The sequence below is a fragment of the Heptranchias perlo genome, chromosome 8 (assembly GCF_035084215.1).
Source record: "Heptranchias perlo isolate sHepPer1 chromosome 8, sHepPer1.hap1, whole genome shotgun sequence".
Taxonomy (NCBI): domain Eukaryota; kingdom Metazoa; phylum Chordata; class Chondrichthyes; order Hexanchiformes; family Hexanchidae; genus Heptranchias; species Heptranchias perlo.
In genome coordinates, this window is record NC_090332.1 from 40,925,067 (window position 1) to 40,941,120 (window position 16,054).

Consider the following 16,054-nt stretch of genomic DNA (forward strand, 5'->3'; position numbering starts at 1 on the left):
ATCCTCCAATCCAGACCTCACCAATCTGCCAACCTGAGTTGGTACCAGGCCTGCTAGAGTGCAAACACCAAGGTTCTCTGCTGATGCACTAGAGACCTTGGTGCAAGATGTGGACAGAAGGAGGGACATTCTATATCTGCAGAGGGGGCAAGAGGCCCTCCAGGCATATACTCAAAAGGTAGTGGGAGGCATCGGGGGACGAAGTCAATGCCAGGCGCACAGCATCATGAACAAGGATGCAGTGCAAGAAGAAGCTCAATGCTTTGACATGAGTGGTCAAGATGAGTGAGGTCAACTGTCAAGTGGCATCTCATACCAACTGCACCACGCCCTACACCCCCCATCACCCACATACCAATAAACTCTTTCCATCAGTACTCAATTCTTCCAATCAGATGCTTCCTCTCACCCTTACACATTACCAATGTTTCAAGCTGTCCACCCACAACTCACAGGCCACACACACTGGCAGCTATTCAACCATGACAGGCACATCACCCAGACACACATCCCGCTTTCTTGCAGGAGAAGGTGGCGCATATCAAAAGGCAGCAAGTGGCAGCGGCATTTAGCCCCTCGAGCCTGTTCTACCATTCAGTGAGATCATGGTGGACTTGTGACCTAACTCCATATACCCGCCTTAGCCCCATATCCTTTAATACCTTTGGTTCACAGATATCTATCAATCTCAGATTTAACATTCACAATTGAGCTAGCATCAACCACCGTCTGCAGAAGAGCATTCCAAACGTCTCCCATCCTTTGCGTGTAGAAGCATTTCCTAACTTCACTCCTGCACGTCCTGGCTCTAAATGTGAGGTTATGTCCCCGCGTCCTAGTATTGAAGTCTAGGAGACCTCCAAAAATAGTTACAAACGTCTCGGCAGCCAGAAGCAATAATCCAGCCATTAACCTATAAATCCTGCATGGTCCCTTTAAATAGCGCTGGTGGGGGGGTCCTCCAGGCACGCTAAGACACGTTCAGATGGTCGTGGTTAAGACTATGCGTTGAGTTGAGCGTTAAGTCCCAAATTGGTGTCTATCACTAAATCATGTAGCACCGAAACAATGGGCGTGACACGGCCTCTCCGACATCCAAGATGGCGCCTTAGATGCACAAGCACGTTTCCTGCGTGACGTGCGCCAGACGCCATCTTGGTATAGGAGTTAGCGCAGGCGCAGATAACGAGCGTTGGAATCATGTAAAGTAGGGAGAAAATGGCTTCAATCTGTGTGCAACGCTGATTTAAAATGATAAATCCCAAAATAGTGTCTAACGCTCAACTCAACGCACAGTCTTAACCCCAACTATCCGAACATGTTTTAGAGTGCCTGGAGGACCCCCCACCAGCGCTATTTAAAGGGACCCTGCAGGATTTACAGGTTTGCGGCTGGATTATTGCTTCTGGCTGCTGAGACATTCGTAACTATTTTTGGAGGTCTCCTAGACTTCAATACTAGGACGCGGGGACATAGCCTCACATTTAGAGCCAGGATGTGCAGGAGCGAAGTTAGGAAATGCTTCTACACGCAAAGGATGGGAGACGTTTGGAATGCTCTTCTGCAGACGACAGTTGATGCTAACTCAATTGTGAATGTTAAATCTGAGATTGATAGATTTCTGTTTACCGAGGGTATTAAGGGATATGGGGCTAAGGCGGGTATATGGAGTTAGGTCACAGGTCCACCATGATCTCATTGAATGGCCGAACAGGCTCGAGGGGCTAAATGCCACTACCGCTTGCTGCCTCTTGATATGCGCCACCTTCTCCTGCAAGAAGGCAGGACGTGTGTCTGGGTGATGTGCCTGTCATGGTTGACTAGCTGCCAGTGTGTGTGGCCTGTGAGTTGTGGGTGGGCGGCTTGAAACAGTGGTAATGTGTAAGGGTGAGAGGAAGCATCTGATTGGAAGAGTTGAGTACTGATGGAAAGAGTTTATTGGTATGTGGGGGATGGGGGGGTGCAGTTGGTATAAGACGCCACTTGACAGTTGACCTCACTCATCTTGACCACTCATGTCAAAGCATTGAACTTCTTCTTGCACTGCATCCATGTTCATGATGCTGTGCGCGTGGCATTGACTTCGTCCCCCGGTGCCTCCCACTGCCTTTTGAGTATATATCTGGAGGGCCTCTTGCCCCCCTGCGGATATAGGATGTCCCTCCTTCTGTCCACCTCTTGCACCAAGGTTTCTAGTGCATCAGCAGAGAATCTTGGTGCGGCACTTTCGCAGGCCTGGTACCAACTCGGATCGGCAGATTGGTGAGGTCTGGCGTGCAGATTGGAGGATGTGGGATTTAGTAGTGTGCAAACTTTAGTCAATGTTTTAACATAACTCATCATGTGTAAACATAGGGATGGGACCTGCATCTGTGTTTTACGTGTGCAATGTCTGATCTCTGTTCAGACTCTGTGCAGACAGCAGACTATCATTTTCAGCAAATAACAAGCACCAGCTACCTTTTAAGAGATTTCTAAGAAATATCCTCCCTTTAAGGGATTGAGCTCCCTCTGGTTTTGGAAAATGCGAATTTCATTGATTCCACGTGCAAGGCCTGGAAAGGAACGCTGATTGCAGGTAAGTCCTCGGGTGGGTCCAAACTTGCGTCCTGCCTGCGTAGGGTCCATCGGGCACGGGGTAGTACCCCTGCCCGAAATGGATCCTTATACAATTTTTCCCCCTCTTTCTCAATTCTCAGAGCTGTAACTATTTTAAATATATTTTGCAATCTTTCCAAAGGCAGAAGGTAAGAAAAGAAGTGGCTTGATAAAATCTAGGGAAGCCAAAAACAAACATGTAGGCAGGAACTGAGATCTGTGAGTTTTAAAAAAAAAAGGTTAAAATGTTTTCATAAAACTACAAAGGTACTGTAAAACTGAAAATTAAAAATGTGGCTAATAAGCCTTTGCTTCTTTAAGAGCTCCATGGCACATGGGAGCTTCCTTTAGGCCCACTGCTGGTGGGGAAAAGGGAGTATACAGAATGATCCCATCGTAAACGGACGGAAAATCACACTATACTACTATACTTTCTTTAAATGCATTTAAATATTTAAGTAAAGCTCTTGCACATTTTATGTGAGAGTACTTTGAGCCAGCCTAACAAATGGCAAAGATCTGATGATAATGTATTTCCTTCCGACTTTCTAGGTCCTGATTACCTGTACAACTCTAGCGTTATTGGCTACGTCGAATGGGCAATCAGCCTTGCATGATTGTGTTAAATGGATCTTATGACTACATGGATTAGAAAATTGTCAGTTTTTATCGAGAGGTTTTCAAAATTTTGATGTCCATTTATTAGTAAACACACTGTATATTTATCATGTTTGTTAAATAGTTAAGTTTTCTATTAATTTAATTGCAGACCACCTGTCAGCAGAGCTGCTCCTCAACCAGAGAAACTACAAAAGAACAATATTACCAAGAAGAAGAAACTGGTGGAGGTAACAGAATCCCCGGCACTGATCTTTAAAAACCTTAATGATCTTTAATGCATCCACGACTGATAAGATATTAAACACCACTGCATTAGTTTTGAAGCCTTGCAATTCATCAGTAGTGGGGACATGTATGCTGGGACGATGTTCATCAATCTGTTGCTCTATGAAGAATAACTTGTCACCCCAAAATTCCAAAAATACTTGACAAGATTCTAACCAAACTTTGAAACTATTTCCTTTGGACAGGCATGTCTGTTAGAAGTGATGAACTCCGAACATTACAAAAATGGTACATTATCCTAGATTTTTTAATTGGTAACATCTGAATTTTGGGCATAAAAGGGACGTTACTGATTTTGAAATGGGCAGAGATCCGTTGCACCGGATCTCCCCCCAGTTTGCATGTTGTCAGTGGGGGAATTGATGGACACAGGAAGCTCCTTCCTAAATCAGGTGGGAGCTTAATTTGAATATTTCAATAAACTCCTGATATATCAGTTAGACGTTCCTGCAGTTTCCCTTTATTTGTGTATGGCTAACATGGAGACATTTACCCGCCCTTAAAAAAAAATGGGCATCCTGGATTGCTAGGGACTCAGCTGCATACATAAGAACATAAGAAATAGGAGCAGGAGTAGGCCATATGGCCCCTCGAGCCTGCTCCGCCATTCAATCAGATCATGGCTGATCTTCAACCTCAACTCCACTCTCCTGCCCGATCCCCATATCCCTTGATTCCCCTAGAGTCCAAAAATCTATCTATCTCAGCCTTGAATATACTCAACGACTCAGCATCCACAGCCCTCTGGGGGTAGAGAATTCCAATGATTCACAACCCTCTGATTGAAGAAATGCCTCCTCATCTCAGCCTTAAATGGCCAACCCCTTATCCTACGACTATGCCCTCTAGTTCTAAACTCACCAGCCAGGGGAAACAACCTCTCAGCATCTACCCTGTCAAGCCCCTCAGAATCTTATATGTTTCAAAGAGATCACCTTTCATTCTTCTAAACTCCAGAGAGCATAGGCCCATTCTACTCAATTTCTCCTCATAAGACAACTCTCTCATAGAATCATAGAACGGTTACAGCATAGAAGGAGGCCATTTGGCCCATCAAGTCCATGCCAACAAGAGCAATCCAGCTAGTCCCACTCCCCCACCCCATCCCCGTAGCCCTGCAAATTTTTTCCTTTCAAGTATTTATCCAATTCCCTTTTGAAAGCCACAATTGAAACTGCCTCCACCGCCCCTCGGGCAGTGCATTCCAGATCATAACCACTCGCTGCGTAAAAAAGTTTTTCCTCATGTCACCTTTGGTTCTTTGGCCAATCACTTTAAATCTACGTCCTCTGGTTCTTGACCTTGCCGCCAATGGGAACAGTTTCTCTCAATCTATTCTGTCCAGACCCTTCATGATTTTAAATACCTCTATCAAATCTCCTCTCAATCTTTTCTGTTCCAAGGAGAACAATCCCAGCTTCTCCAGTCTATCCACGTAACTAAAGTCCCTCATCTCTGGAATCATTCTAGTAATTCTTTTCTGCATGCTCTCTAAGGCCCTCATATCTTTCCCAATAATCCAGTTGTGGTCGAACCAGTGTTCTATAAAAGCTCATCATGACTTCCTTGCTTTTGTATTCTGTGCCTCTATTTATAAAGCCCAGGATCCCGTATGCTTTTTTAAAGGCATTCTTAACCTATCCTGCCACCTTCAACGATTTGTGCACATATACCCCCAGATCTCTCTGTTCCTGTACCCCTTTTAGAATTGTGCCCTCTAGTTTATATTGCCTCTCCTCGTTCTTTCTACCAAAATGTATCACTTCGCAATTTTCTGTGTTAAATTTCATCTGCCACGTGTCCGCCCATTTCACCAGTCTGCAGATTTTGAAATTGTGCCCTGTACACCCAAGTCCAAGTCATTAATATATATCAAGAAAAGCAGTGGTCCTAGTACCGATCCCTGGGAAACACCACCATACACCTTCCTCCAGTCCGAAAAACAACCGTTCACCACTACTCTCTGCTTCATGCTGTTACTGCCCCCTTTATTCCATGGGCTTCAATCTTGAGGACAAGCCTATTATGTGGACTTTATCAAACGCCTTTTGAAAGTCCACATACACCACATCAACCGCATTGCCCTCATCTACTCTTTCTGTTACCTCATCAAAAATCTCTATCAAGTTAGTTAAACATGATTTGCCTTTAACAAATCTGTGCTGCTTTCCCTAATCAATCCACACTTGTCCATTTGACTGCTAATTCTTTCCCAGATTATCGTTTCTAAAAGTTTTCCCACCACCGAGGTTAAACTGACTGGCCTGTAGTTGCTAGGTTTATCCTAACACCCTTTTTTTTAACAAGGGTGTAACATTTGCAATTCTCCAGTCCTCTGGCACCACCCCCGTATGTAAGGATGTTTGGAAGATTATGGCCAGTACCTCCGCAATTTCCACCCTTATTTCCCTCAACAACGTAGAATGCATCCCATCCGGACCAGGTGACTTACCTACCTTACGTACAGCTAGCCTTTCTAGTACCCCCTCTTTATCAATTTTTAGCCCATCCAGTATCTCAACTACATCTTCCTTTACTGAGACTCTGGCAGCATCTTCTTCCTTGGTAAAGACAGATGCAAAGTACTCATTTACCTCGGCCATGCCCTCTGCCTCCATGAGTAGATCTCCTTTTTGGTCCCTGATCGGCCCTACCCCTCCTGTTACTACCCTTTTACTGTTTACATGCCTGTACAAGACTTTTGGATTCCCTTTTATGTTAGCCACCAGTACTCTCATATTCACTCTTTGCCCCTCTTATTTCCTTTTTCACTTCTCTGTACTTTCTATAAATCAGCCTGATTCTCACATGTAGTATCAACCTGACATCTGTCATATGCCCCCATTTTCCGCTTCAACTTACTCTTTATGTCTTTCGTCATCCAGGGAGTTCTGGCTTTGGTTGGCCCACCTTTTCCCTTGATGGGAATGTACCTAGACTCTACCTGAACCATCTCCTCCTTAAAGGCTGCCCATTGTTCAATTGCAGTTTTGCCTGCAAATCTTTGATTACATGTTACCCGTGGCAGATCTGTTCTCATCCCACTGAAATTGGCTCTCCTCCAATTGTGTATTTTTACTTTAGAGTGGTCCATATCCTTTTCCATAGCTATTTTAAAACCTTATGATACAATGATCGCTGTTCCCTAAATGTTCCCCACTGACACATGCTCCACCTCATTGGCCCGCCTCATTCCCCAGAACCAAATCAATGCCTCCTTCCTTGTTGGGCCGGAAACGTACTGGTCAAGAAAGTTCTCCTGAACACACCAAAAATTCCTTCCCCTTTTTGCCCCTTATATTATTACTATCCCAGTCTATAATAGGGTAGTTGAAGGCCCCTGTTATCACAGCTCTGTGGCTTTTGCACCTCTCTAATTTCCCTGCATATTTGCTCCTCTACCTCCTTCCCACTAGTGGGCCTGTAGAATACACCAGTATTGTAATGGCATCTCTGTGACCCCTCCAGGACATCTCTCTCCAGCACTGCAATATTCTTCTTAATCAATACTGCCACCCCCCCTCCTTTCTTCCCTTCCCTATCTTTCCTGAACACCTTGTATCCAGGAATATTTAGTACCAAATCCTGCCCTTTTTTGAGCCAGGTCTCCGTTATCGCCACAACGTCATATTCCCATGTGGCTAATTGCACCTGCAGCTCACCAGCCTTGTTTACCACACTTCGTGTGTTTACATACATGCACTGTAAACCTATCTTAGACTTTCTTGTACTCTCTCTTAGTCTGGTCCCATCTACTACCATACTATTTCTTGCTCTAGTGCTATCTTTCTGTCCCAATCCTTTGTGCATCTTGCTTCTCCTTTCCAATGCTACATCCTGGTGCCCATCCCCCTGCCAAATTAGTTTAACCCCGCCCCTCCCCACAGCAATAGCGAACCTCCCCACGAGGACATTGGTCCCAGCTCCATTGAGGTGCAACCCGTCCAGCCTGTACAGGTCCCAATGCCCCAGGAATCTAAAGCCCTCCCTCCTGCACCATCTTTCCAGCCACGCATTCATCTGCAGTATCCTCCTATTTCTGTACTCGCTAGCACGTGGCTCCGGGAATAATCCGGAGATTACTACCTTTAAGGTCCTGCATGTTAATCTCTTTCCTAACTCCTTAAAATCTGCCTGCAGCATCTCATCCCTCTTTCTACCTATGTCATTGGTACCAACCTCTGGCTGTTCACCCTCCCCCTCCAGATTGTTCTGCAGCCGCTCAGTGACATCCTTGACCCTGGCACCAGGGAGACAACATACCATCCTGGAATCACATCTGTGGCTGCAGAAATGCCTGACTCTAAAGTATAGAAGTCATGATGAATCTTTACAAAACACTGGTTCGGCCACAACTGGAGTATTGTGTCCAGTTCTGGGCACCGCACTTTAGGAAAGATGTGAAGGCCTTAGACAGAGTGCAGAAGAGATTTACTAGAATGATTCCAGGGATGAGGGACTTTAGTTACGTGGATAGACTGGAGAAGCTGGGGTTGTTCTCCTTGGAACAGAGACGGTTGCGAGGAGATTTGATAGAGGTATTCAAAATCACGAAGGGTCTAGACAGAGTAGATAGAGAGAAACTGTTCCTATTTGCGGAAGGGTCAAGGACCAGAGGACATAGATTTAAGGTGATTGGCAAAAGAACCAAAGATGACATGAGGAAAAATTTTTCTACACAGCGAGTGGTTAGGACCTGGAATGCACTGCCCAAGGGGGTGGTGGAGACAGATTCAAATACTTGAAAGGAAAAAATTTGCAGGGCTATGGGGAAAGAACGGGGGAGTGGGACTAGCTAGATTGCTCTTGCATAGAGCCAGCGCAGACTCGATGGGCCGAATGGCCTCCTTTTCGTGCTGCAACCTTTCTATGATTCTTTGATATGACCTTTCTTCTCCCCACCACCCCCCCCACCCCCCATACAGCTGAGCCACCCATGGCTCTGGCTGCACTCCCCAGGGGAACCCTCTCCCTCACCAGTATTCAGAACTGAATACTGGTTAGAGAGTGAGATGCCCTCAGGGGACTCCTACACTACCTGCCTGGTCCTCCTTGTCTGTCTGGCGGTCACCCAGTCCCTCTCCGCCTGCACGTCCTTAAACTGTGGGGTGACCACCTCCAGAAACGTGCTATCCATGTAGCTCTCAGCCTCACGGATGCACTGCAGTGACGTCAACTGATGCTCAAGCTCCAAAATCCGGAGCTCGAGCTCCTCCAGCTGATGACACTTCCTGCACCTGTGGTTGTCCAGGACACGGGAAGCATCCTGGAGTTCGTACATGGCACAGGATGTGCATTCGACGGGACTGAGGTGCCCTGCCATTCCTCTATTTATTATATTATTAACTAAACTTAACAAAAATAAATTTAAAGACTTAAAAAGAAAACACTCACCAGAAAAAGAACACTCACCAGCTACTCAATGAGCTCCTTCCCATGTGCTGACATCACTTTAGATGTTTTCTTCACCTCTCTCCCTAACGCTCGCCCTCCTCCCATTCTCGGACTCTCGTCCTGCTCTCGGACTCTCCTTTTACGCCGCGCTCACCTCTCGGACTCTCCTTTTACGCCGCGTTCACCTCTCGGACTCTCCTTTTACGCCACGCTCACCTCTCAGACTCTCCTTTTACGCTGCGCTCACCTCTCGGACTCTCCTTTTACGCCGCGCTCACCTCTCGGACTCTCCTTTTACACCGCGCTCACCTCTCGGCCTCCTTTTACGCCGCGCTCACCTCTCGGACTTTCCTTTTACGCCGTGCTCACCTCTCGGACTCTCCTTTTACACCGCGCTCACCTCTCGGCCTCCTTTCACGCCGCGCTCACCTCTCGGCCTCCTTTCACGCCGCGCTCACCTCTCGGCCTCTCCTTTTACGCCGCGCTCACCCCTCGGCCTCCTTTCACGCCGCGCTCACCTCTCGGCCTCCTTTCACGCCGCGCTCACCTCTCGGCCTCTCCTTTCACGCCGCGCTCACCTCTCGTACTCTCCTTTTACGCCGCGCTCACCTCTCGGACTCTCCTTTTACGCCGCGCTCACCTCTCGGCCTCTCCTTTCACGCCGTGCTCACCTCTCGGCCTCTCCTTTTACGCCGCGCTCACCTCTCGGACTCTCCTTTTACGCTGCGCTCAGCTCCCGGACACTTCTCCCGTTCTCGGCCTCTCCTTTTACGCCGCGCTCACCTCTTGGACTCTCCTTTTACGCCACGCTCAGCTCCCGGACTCTCCTCCCGTTCTCGGACTCTCCTTTTACGCTGTGCTCAGCTCCCGGACACTCCTTCCGTTCTCGGACTCTCCTTTTACGCTGCTCTCACCTCTCGGACACTCCTCCCGTTCTTGGACTCTCCTTTTACGCTGCACTCACCTCTCGGACTCTCCTTTTACGCTGCACTCACCTCTCGGACTCTCCTTTTACGCTGCGCTCACCTCTCGGACTCTCCTTTTATGCCGCGCTCAGCTCTCGGACTCTCCTTTTATGCCGCGCTCAGCTCTCGGACTCTCCTCCCGTTCTCGGACTCTCCTCCCGTTCTCGGACTCTCCTTTTACGCTGCGCTCAGCTCCCGGACACTTCTCCCGTTCTCGTCCTCTCCTTTTACGCCACACTCACCTCTCGGACTCTTCTTTTATGCCGCGCTCACTTCTCGGACTCTCCTTTTACGCCGCGCTCACCTCTCGGACTCTCCTTTTACGCCGCGCTCACCTCTCGGACCTTCCTTTTACGCCGCGCTCACCTCTCGGACCTTCCTTTTACGCCGCGCTCACCTCTCGGACTCTCCTTTTACGCCGCGCTCAGCTCCCGGACTCTCCTCCTGTTCTCGGACTCTCCTTTTACGCTGCACTCAGCTCCCGGACACTCCTCCCGTTCTCGTCCTCTCCTTTTACGCCACACTCACCTCTCGGACTCTTCTTTTATGCCGCGCTCACTTCTCGGACTCTCCTTTTACGCTGCGCTCACCTCTCGGACTCTCCTTTTACGCCACGCTCACCTCTCGGACTCTCCTTTTACGCCGCGCTCACCTCTCGGACTCTCCTTTTACGCCGCGCTCACCTCTCGGACTCTCCTTTTACACCGCGCTCACCTCTCGGCCTCCTTTTACGCCGCGCTCACCTCTCGGACTTTCCTTTTACGCCGTGCTCACCTCTCGGACTCTCCTTTTACACTGCGCTCACCTCTCGGCCTCCTTTCACGCCGCGCTCACCTCTCGGCCTCCTTTCACGCCGCGCTCACCTCTCGGCCTCCTTTCACACCGCGCTCACCTCTCGGCCTCTTCTTTTACGCCGCGCTCACCTCTCGGCCTCCTTTCACGCCGCGCTCACCTCTCGGCCTCCTTTCACGCCGCGCTCACCTCTCGGCCTCTCCTTTCACGCCGCGCTCACCTCTCGTACTCTCCTTTTACGCCGCGCTCACCTCTCGTACTCTCCTTTTACGCCGCGCTCACCTCTCGGACTCTCCTTTTACGCCGCGCTCAGCTCCCGGACTCTCCTCCTGTTCTCGGACTCTCCTTTTACGCCGCGCTCAGCTCCCGGACTCTCCTCCTGTTCTCGGACTCTCCTTTTACGCTGCACTCAGCTCCCGGACACTCCTCCCGTTCTCGGACTCTCCTTTTACGCTGCACTCACCTCTCGGACTCTCCTTTTACTCTGCGCTCACCTCTCGGACTCTCCTTTTATGCTGCGCTCACCTCTCGGACTCTCCTTTTACGCTACGCTCACCTCTCGGACTCTCCTTTTACGCTGCGCTCACCTCTCGGACTCTCCTTTTACGCTACGCTCACCTCTCGGACTCTCCTTTTACGCTACGCTCACCTCTCGGACTCTCCTTTTACGCTGCGCTCACCTCTTGGACTCTCCTTTTGCGCTGCGCTCACCTCTCGTACTCTCCTTTTACGCTGCGCTCACCTCTCGGACTCTCCTTTTACGCTACGCTCACCTCTCGGACTCTCCTTTTACGCTACGCTCACCTCTCGGACTCTCCTTTTACGCTGCGCTCACCTCTTGGACTCTCCTTTTGCGCTGCGCTCACCTCTCGGACTCTCCTTTTACGCTGCGCTCACCTCTCATTCCAGGAATTAATCTAGTAAGAACAAATGGAAGGTAATTTTGTTAATACTGAAGAAGACTGCGACAAAATATAGGAAGACATTAATAAACTTGCAGAGTGGACGTGTAATTGGCAAATGAATTTCAATATAGCTAAGTGTGAGGTGGTACATTTTGGTAGGAAGAATAAGGAGGCCACATACTCATTGAAAAATAAGTGTCTAAATGAGGTAGAGGAGCAGAGGGGGAACAGATACACATATCAATAAATGTAGCGATTTGGCTCACATTGTAATCCCCCATGGTGAAATTATCTAAACTGGTGCTTAGGAGGAATATAGTGCATGACAGTGTTAAGCACTAATGTGTCCAGAGGTACTAGGGCCTAGATCTGCTTTCTGCAGCATATCTCGAGAAAGAGAAGACAATTGTGTTGTTCTGAGAAACATTTACTCAGTTTTCAGTAGAAAGAGTAAAGGGCTTCAATGCATGCTATACTGCCAGTAAGTGAATAAGAGGATAAGATGAGAAAGAATAGTAGAAGAAGATTATCACAATCCTGAGCTGGTGGAACTCCTCTTAGATGCCATCTCCAGCATCCTTTATACGAAGTATTTCCACGGCTGCCTCCACATACAGGCCATGATGTGGAGATGCCGGTGATGGACTGGGGTTGACAAATGTAAGGAATCTTACAACACCAGGTTATAGTCCAACTGTTTTATTTGAAAATCACAAGCTTTCGGAGGCTTTCTCCTTCGTCGCTCACCTGACGAAGGAGAAAGCCTCCGAAAGCTTGTGATTTTCAAATAAAACAGTTGGACTATAACCTGGTGTTGTAAGATTCCTTACATTTGTCCATATACAGGGTTAGAGGTTGAAATTCGAGGGGTTTTCCTCGTGCAAGAGTAGAAGAAGCGAAAACTTCCAGTTGTCAAATGACATGCAGTTATAATCAGGTATCAGAACGCAGCTCTTAGTGTCTGTGATGACATTTACATGCAACATTTAGCTACATTAGATGGAAGAATGTGAATGAAGAAACAGTTGCAGATGAAGGCGTGGACATTAAAGTCCACCCTACTGCTTAAGGGGCATTCATGGTAAACTCTGAAAATACTTTAAGACAGTGTGATTGAGAGGTTGTTATAAATGCCATTCACTGCATTAATGGAAGGTAATGGTGTATTCTCTAACATTGATGTGGAGATGCCGGTGATGGACTGGGGTTGACAATTGTAAACAATTTTACAACACCAAGTTATAGTCCAACAAATTTATTTTAAATTTCACAAGCTTTCGGAGGCTTCCTCCTTCCTCAGGTGAACGGTGTGGAAATGAAATTTTCGAATCCTTCGCATTTGTAAATCACAGAACAATGCCTGGTGATTACTGCCCGTTGCCAAGGCAATCACAGTGAGCAGACAGAGAGGTGTCACCTAAAAGGCCACCGAATATACAAACCCCCCAAAAAAAAAGAGAGAGAGAGAGAAGGAAGACAGTCAATGACCCGTTATATTAAAAACAGATAACATTTGTTCGCTGGTGGGGTTACATGTAGTGTGACATGAACCCAAGATCCCGGTTGAGGCCGTCCTCATGGGTGCGGAACTTGGCTATCAATTTCTGCTCGACGATTTTGCGTTGTCGTGTGTCTCGAAGGCCGCCTTGGAGTATGCTTACCCGAAGGTCGGTGGCTGAATGTCCATGACTGCTGAAGTGTTCCCCGACAGGGAGAGAACTCTCCTGTTTGGCGATTGTTGCGCGGTGTCCGTTCATCTCTTGTCGCAGCGTCTGCATGGTCTCGCCAATGTACCATGCTCTGGGGCATCCTTTCCTGCAACGTATGAGGTAGACAACGTTGGCCGAGTCACAGGAGTATGAACCGTGCACCTGGTGGGTGGTGTCCTCTCGTGTAGTGGTGGTATCTGTGTCGATGATCTGGCATGTCTTGCAGAGGTTACCGTGGCAGGGTTGTGTGGTGTCGTGGACGCTGTTCTCCTGAAAGCTGGGTAATTTGCTGCGAACGATGGTTTGTTTGAGGTTGGGTGGCTGTTTAAAGGCGAGTAGTGGAGGTTTGGGGATGGCCATAGCGAGGTGTTCGTCATCATTGATGACATGTTGTAGGCTGCGGAGAACATGGCGTAGTTTCTCAACTCCGGGGAAGTACTGGACGACAAAGGGTACTCTGTTGGTTGCGTCCCGTGTTAGTCTTCTGAGGAGGTCTACGCGATTTTTCTCTGTGGCCCGTCGGAACTGTCGATCAATGAGTCGAGCATCATATCCCGTTCTTACTAGGGCGTCTTTCAGCGTCTGTAGGTGTCCATCGCGTTCCTCCTCGTCTGAGCAGACCCTGTGTATTCGCAGGGCCTGTCCATAGGGGATGGCCTCTTTGACGTGGTTAGGGTGGAAGCTGGAAAAGTGGAGCATCGTGAGGTTGTTCGTGGGCTTGCGGTAGAGTGAGGTGCTGAGGTGCCCGTCTTTGATGGAGATTCGTGTGTCCAAGAAAGAAACTGATTCTGAGGAGTAGTCCATGGTGAGCTTGATGGTGGGATGGAACTTGTTGATGTTATCGTGTAGTCTCTTTAGTGATTCCTCACCGTGGGTCCATAGAAAGAAAATGTCGTCGATGTATCTGGTGTATAGTGTTGGTTGGAGGTCCTGTGCAGTGAAGAAGTCCTGCTCAAACTTGTGCATGAAAATGTTGGCGTATTGGGGTGCGAATTTGGTCCCCATGGCTGTTCTGTGTGTTTGGGTGAAGAACTGGTTATCGAAGGTGAAGACATTGTGATCCAGGATGAAGCGGATGAGTTGTAGGATGGCGTCTGGAGATTGGCTATTGTTGGTGTTGAGTATTGATGCTGTCGCAGCGATGCTGTCATCGTGGGGGATACTGGTGTTGAGTGCCGAGACGTCCATCGTGGTGAGAAGTGTTCCTGGTTCAACAGGTCCGTGGGTACTGAGTTTTTGTAGAAAGTCTGTAGTGTCGCGACAGAAGCTGGGGGTTCCCTGGACGATGGGTTTCAGGATGCCCTCGATGTATCCAGAGAGGTTCTCACACAGGGTTCCGTTGCCTGATACGATAGGACGTGCATGAAAATGTTGGCGTATTGGGGTGCGAATTTGGTCCCCATGGCTGTTCCGTGTGTTTGGGTAAAGAACTGGTTATTGAACTGGTTATTGAACTGGTTATTGAGAAACCATCTCGTACACCAACTCTACAGCAGACGCCGCAACCTCGAAACTAAGATAGAGTCCATACTCTCAACCTGTACTCAGGACACAGCAGACCAGCTACGATATACCGCCAAACAGATGAGGCAACGGAACTACGCTGCCTACATGAAAACCAAGAGCAGGAAGCTTGAGAAACTCGGCATCACCACCAGCATCGACCAAGCTTCCCCTGGAACACTACAGACGGTTACCCACAGACCCGACCAAAGAACACACCCATCAGCTCAACAAACTGATCAAGACCTTCGATCCAGACCTTCAAAACATCCTATGCACTCTCATCCCGCGTGGGAGATTTCTACTGCCTCCCAAAGATACACAAAGCCAACACACCCGGACGTCCTATCGTATCAGGCAACGGAACCCTGTGTGAGAACCTCTCTGGATACATCGAGGGCATCCTGAAACCCAACGTGCAGGGAACCCCCAGCTTGTGTCGCGACACTACAGACTTTCTACAAAAACTCAGTACCCACGGACCTGTTGAACCAGGAACACTTCTCACCACGATGGACGTCTCGGCACTCTACACCAGTATCCCCCACGATGACGGCATCGCTGCGACAGCATCAATACTCAACACCAACAACAGCCGATCTCCAGACGCCATCCTACAACTCATCCGCTTCATCCTGGATCACAATGTCTTCACCTTCAATAACCAGTTCTTTACCCAAACACATGGAACAGCCATGGGGACCAAATTCGCACCCCAATACGCCAACATTTTCATGCACAAGTTCGAGCAGGACTTCTTCACTGCACAGGACCTCCAACCAACACTATACACCAGATACATCGACGACATTTTCTTTCTATGGACCCACGGTGAGGAATCACTAAAGAGACTACACGATAACATCAACAAGTTCCATCCCACCATCAAGCTCACCATGGACTACTCCTCAGAATCAGTTTCTTTCTTGGACACACGAATCTCCATCAAAGACGGGCACCTCAGCACCTCACTCTACCGCAAGCCCACGGACAACCTCACGATGCTCCACTTTTCCAGCTTCCACCCTAACCACGTCAAAGAGGCCATCCCCTATGGACAGGCCCTGCGAATACACAGGGTCTGCTCAGACGAGGAGGAACGCGATGGACACCTACAGACGCTGAAAGACGCCCTAGTAAGAACGGGATATGATGCTCGACTCATCGATCGACAGTTCCGACGGGCCACAGAGAAAAATCGCGTAGACCTCCTCAGAAGACTAACACGGGACGCAACCAACAGAGTACCCTTCGTCGTCCAGTACTTCCCCGGAGTGGAGAA

General features: G+C 48.5%; 1 protein-coding gene across 1 annotated transcript in view; it reads left to right on the forward strand.

Annotated features, from left to right (window-relative positions):
* The window catches only part of LOC137324570 (echinoderm microtubule-associated protein-like 6), a 436,862-nt gene that overhangs the window by 346,015 nt on the left and 74,793 nt on the right, over nucleotides 1–16,054 (forward strand). The window contains exon 32 of the mRNA XM_067989009.1: nucleotides 3,368–3,446. Within this exon, the coding sequence (XP_067845110.1) occupies nucleotides 3,368–3,446 (79 nt within the window). The remainder of the gene's footprint in view (nucleotides 1–3,367; nucleotides 3,447–16,054) is intronic.